The following is a 5,033-nucleotide window of genomic DNA, read 5'->3' on the forward strand; positions in this document are numbered from 1 at the left end:
AAAGCCTCTGAAAGGGTGGTTACTCTAACAAATCCCTTTGGTGTATGCAGCAGTAGCTATATTTTGATTATTTGCCACAATTTCACACTAGATATCAGGCCTGATAATTTTTTTTCTTTTAAATAAACCAGAGTCTGTTTTTAACACAACTACACATATGCATTTCACAACAGATAGAGTAAAAAAGCCTTTAATATGACTAAGGAAGAATAATGGCATTCACTTTCCTCTTTATATTCCTCTATCAATTCAACAGGTGACAAAACTGTCTTGCCTGCAACTATGACGAAAATATTCTTCTCACTGATATACAGATTCATTTTCAATCTCATAACGCAAGAAATTGACACATCAAAGTGAGTTCAAAGTTTACAACAGTAAAAACACCTGGGTGTGAAATTCAGGTGAACAAGAAATCTGAATCTTCATCCTGATGTAAGAGAAACTTCTCTGTCCCTGCAAGGAAAGATTAAAGTCCACTACCCTTTCCTTACATCACAACTATGACTTCTCAGATAGCCAACACAGTCGTTCAGTAAGAAACCTGACAACATTTACAAATTCTAGTATCAGAGAAAACAATACCATACGTAAATTACGTGTACAGTTACTAAGATTATTCACTCATTTTGGAATTATGCCATCATAATTTTTGTTAGTGTTCTTAAATAATCTCTAGTGTGAAATGTTTGACTCACTTATACAACTACAACATGAATTTCTTTCTGTGAATATCTTAATTATGTACAAATTGAAGACTCAGTTAATTCTAATCATTTAACCCCAAGAGTGGCAGAGGGAACATGCCAAACTAACACTAAGCAAAATATTCTCACACCCATAATTGCTGGGGGAACTGAAAGACAGAGGCAATTCACTATCTAGAATAACATCCTCATCTGGCCACTTTGTACACTTTCTGTGTTCTAACAACTACTTCGGAAGACCATTCAGCTCCCCATATATCCAGAAAATGCATACCTATCTATCCTTGCTCTCTTCAACCTGACACTCCCCTGAAGATACATAATATAGCTCAGTCATTTGAAGAGTTTCCATTTATTCTACATTTTATTTTCCATCTTTACTAGCTACTTCACTTTGATGATAATTTCAGGAAACAATCCTGAGCATTGTAAAAACAAGCTGTAATTAGGTTAAGGAGAGGGGGGAAGGAATTCTCACTCTTCACATTATATGACAGCATTACTAGTACAATAGCTGTCTCATGAGAGTAGTAGTCCTTGAGAAAAACCTTTCTTTACTACAAAGGAATAAAGACAGAGTTTTTTTCAGTCCCTCTACTGCTATAACTTCAACAGGTTAACCATGTAGAGCATAACAGCCATTCATGACAGCAGACCTTGTGAGGAAGAGCCTCTTTCACAATAGCAGCTTTCTTAGGATACTGTTTCTTCTAGATAGTGAGTGGCCTCCTACGATATCATCTCACCAACATCTCATCACAGCTGAGGTCCCATACCCCTAATACTGCCATATATAAACTGTCAATATATATATTTATATGTATGCATTTCAAGTATATATGAGTAAATCAACCTTTTACACAACTAATAACAGTAAACAACAACTGAAAGGCAAGCCCCACAAAAGGGACAACATATGGACAGTGACAACTTAAATGTATGTCACTGTTTGATATGACTGTTACTTGACCACTTATGAGTCTAATGTTCACTAGTGGTAGAAATACCTAACATCTACATATAACCAAAGAGTATGACAAAAAACAGGAACTGCTGCCTCCAGTACACCAGATCAGGAGAACAACAAAATGTTCAGAACTTTTAAAAAGTATGCTACTTCATGTCTTTTCAGTCGCTTAAGTCCTCACAATATCTCACAGAAGGTGGAAGTGGAACATGAACAGTTATATGCAAAAATAAAATTATGAAGAACAAACCTATAGACATTTAAAAATTTGAACAACTTAGATAAGAAGAATAATAAAAAAAAGAAGAAAAAATTACAATTAAATGTTAGTATATGCTACAGAAGAGGTATCCCAACCCTGGTGATGTTTATATGTAGGGATGTTGTATGAGTAAAGTTTGCAACCAATTCTGACAATGGGTCACATACACATAATTACATACAGTAAACTAGTAGTACTGATGCGGGGTTTTGAGTCTGGTTAATAATGGTGACACAAAATTTTCAGTACATTTACAAAAGGACATTTTCTTTCCCCACTAAAACATTCCATGCATGAGAAAATGCAGGACTCTCCATAACATGAGGTACAGTCTCTAGGCCTCTATGTCATTGTCACCAAGAAAAGTTTCACAGGAGAGTAGGCCATCCATTCCACAAATTCCATTTTCTTATTTCATCACTATACTATAGCACTGATAAGTTCCAAGAGCTTGCACACTCTCATAACACATGACAGAACTATAAATTTTCATATATGTTGAGGGATATTGCTTCCTTTTAGTCTCCAGACATTAAAATCACTACCTGTAAGTGAATGTTAATTTGGTGAATTTAGAAATTTTACTTTAATCATTCAAAGAAAATAAACAATAATTTTGACAAGCAAAAAACATGAAGGCCATCTTGAGAAGACAGCTATTCTTTTTTTACTTACTCACTTTGTTGTGTGTGTGTGTGTGTGTGTGTGTGTATATATATATATATATATATATATATATATATATATATATATATATATATATATATATATATATATATATATATATATATATATATATATATATATATATATATATATATATATATATATATATATATATATATATATATATATAAAGAACTATGTACAAAACTAAGGAATGCATCCTTTGGCAAAAACAATCAATTAGCTTCATTGTTATATTATGAACTGTCCAATCCGTGTATTAATAATCGGAAAAACTAATATTCTTGGGAAGCATACTGTTCCTCTCTCCTTCCTAATGAGCTCAGTGACATTAGCTAGGTAGTAATAATAAAAGACATCAATAATTTCTACTTGTGTAAGCTGTATCAGCCACATCTCTCAGACACTAACATAGTGGACACATGTATCACGACTGCATCATGGAGTTATAGATGTGTGCTAGAAGCAGAGTGAGAAGGGCGACTGAAGATGGGCCAAGGCTTCCGGCTCCTCCGCAAAGCTTGATCTCATGTTCCTGGAAAACAACAAAAAACAATATGATTTTATTCTGCTATACAATATAATTTAACTTATTGAAACATAAATCAAATGTCCCACCACATTATGACCAGCTAGATATTACTACACACAGCATGTCAGCATGTCTCTACACACTTAATTCATTATTCATCTTCAATAAAAATTTCCATCACAGAAGACATTAATGCAAATTTAATGACTATTTTACTTCATGAAGGTTATAAAACACCAAATTATGTGCATACATCTAGAGTTACCCATCAGTCATAAGCATCAACTCTGTCCACCCTTATTGTCTCTCCCTCATGAGTATCTATTACTGGAAAATATTTCTTCTTAAAATATTACAAACAACAATACCAAAATATCTGACATCCTCCATAAAACCAGTTAGTTTCACATGTTAAGCAGATAGAACATCAAGGGTAGACAGACGGAAGATAATTTGCCTTGGAAGGCACTTTCAGGCAACAATGAATGACTCACGCCTCAAGTTGGGACTCTCTGAGGAAATGCCTTCTTCCTATTGCTGTCTTATTTATGAAATAATCAAAACATCTCACATGGTTTGTTGTAGTCTATAAGTAATTGAAATAAACATCTATGATTTTCTTTCTTTGTTTTTCAAATACTTATTGGAAACAGTCAAGGTACATCACTCAACTGCTTACAAAAAAATGTTCACTAATTTAATCAACTGCTTATAAAAAAAATGTTCACTAATTTTAAATATGTTACTAAAGATAATTTCAGCAATGATTCTTTACAAGGATTTTTTGTTATCAGCTCAAATGGCATCCTCAAAGAGCAGCCTGCTTTGTGCCTGGACCTTTCACATATCTTAAATGGGTAAGGACATGCTTCCTGAAGGACAGGAAGGGACTGAGTATAAGACGCACCAATAACAGTCATCACATTTGTTCATTGTCCATGATGAAACTTTTTATTATTGTTCATCTGGTAAAAAAAAAAAAAAAAAAAAAAAAAAAAAAGGCTGCTTCATTCCACGCTCACCAAAGTTTAATGTGAGTGAGAAAAAAAAAAATGGTAAAATTGTTATGAGAATAAGAGGAATTCTTAGGCCAATAAAGCTGTGGCTGTCTGCCTTCTCCTGCAAGTAAAATTTCTTTATTTACATTAAAAAATATTATGCTTGATAACATGATTCAAGATACTTATTAGTCATCAGGTTGCAAACCACTCATAGGCATCCACCAAGATCCATGGGTTGGCTATAAGCTACTACGAGCACAACTCTTAAACTACAGAAAAATGTCCTACTAGTAGAAGGTAGGGAGCTATGAAAAATGCAGAGGTAAATTAAAAATAACATATGTAACAGTTGCAGAGGATGGAAAAGGTAGAGGAAATATGACTGGTTATGCTATAATTCATGTGAATGAACATAAGAGCAATAAAATTCTTTGAAATTACAGAATAGAAAATAACCCAATCCTCTCAATGTGTGCAAAACACACACACACACACACACACACACACAAACTTTAATCTGTGTGGTAAGATGGCACCAATGCATGCAATAATCATTTGTTATAATGGACAGTTAGTTTGTTTAAAACAGTTCCATTATTCTGCAAAGTCATGGCCACTTTGGGCCACTTCATAAAAAAACTGAGACATTGATCTGAGAACAAGATTAATCTTTAGTCATGAGAGGCCTTTTTTTGGGGAGATCTCCTGACCAGAAGAACAAAAAATAAATGCCTTATAGTGCACACACACACAGCAGGTTTCCCGAGCCAGCTACTCGTTTTTGAGCCAAACCACATTTCTAAGTGAGGAGGGGCTTCTTGGCAGTGGGATGGAACCAGTAGCCTGCTCAGAAGCCTGCTTTCACCATGTGTTTATT

General features: G+C 34.2%; 1 protein-coding gene across 1 annotated transcript in view; it reads right to left on the reverse strand.

The window, feature by feature from the left end:
• Nucleotides 1-2,784: 2,784 nt before the first annotated feature.
• Nucleotides 2,785-5,033, reverse strand: part of LOC135107138 (voltage-dependent calcium channel subunit alpha-2/delta-3-like) — a 219,528-nt gene continuing 217,279 nt past the window's right edge. Inside the window, exon 39 of the mRNA XM_064016848.1 lies at nucleotides 2,785-3,158. Within this exon, the coding sequence (XP_063872918.1) occupies nucleotides 3,051-3,158 (108 nt within the window). The 3' untranslated portion in view covers nucleotides 2,785-3,050. The remainder of the gene's footprint in view (nucleotides 3,159-5,033) is intronic.

The sequence above is a fragment of the Scylla paramamosain genome, chromosome 14 (genome assembly GCF_035594125.1).
Source record: "Scylla paramamosain isolate STU-SP2022 chromosome 14, ASM3559412v1, whole genome shotgun sequence".
NCBI classification, from domain to species: Eukaryota; Metazoa; Arthropoda; class Malacostraca; order Decapoda; family Portunidae; genus Scylla; species Scylla paramamosain.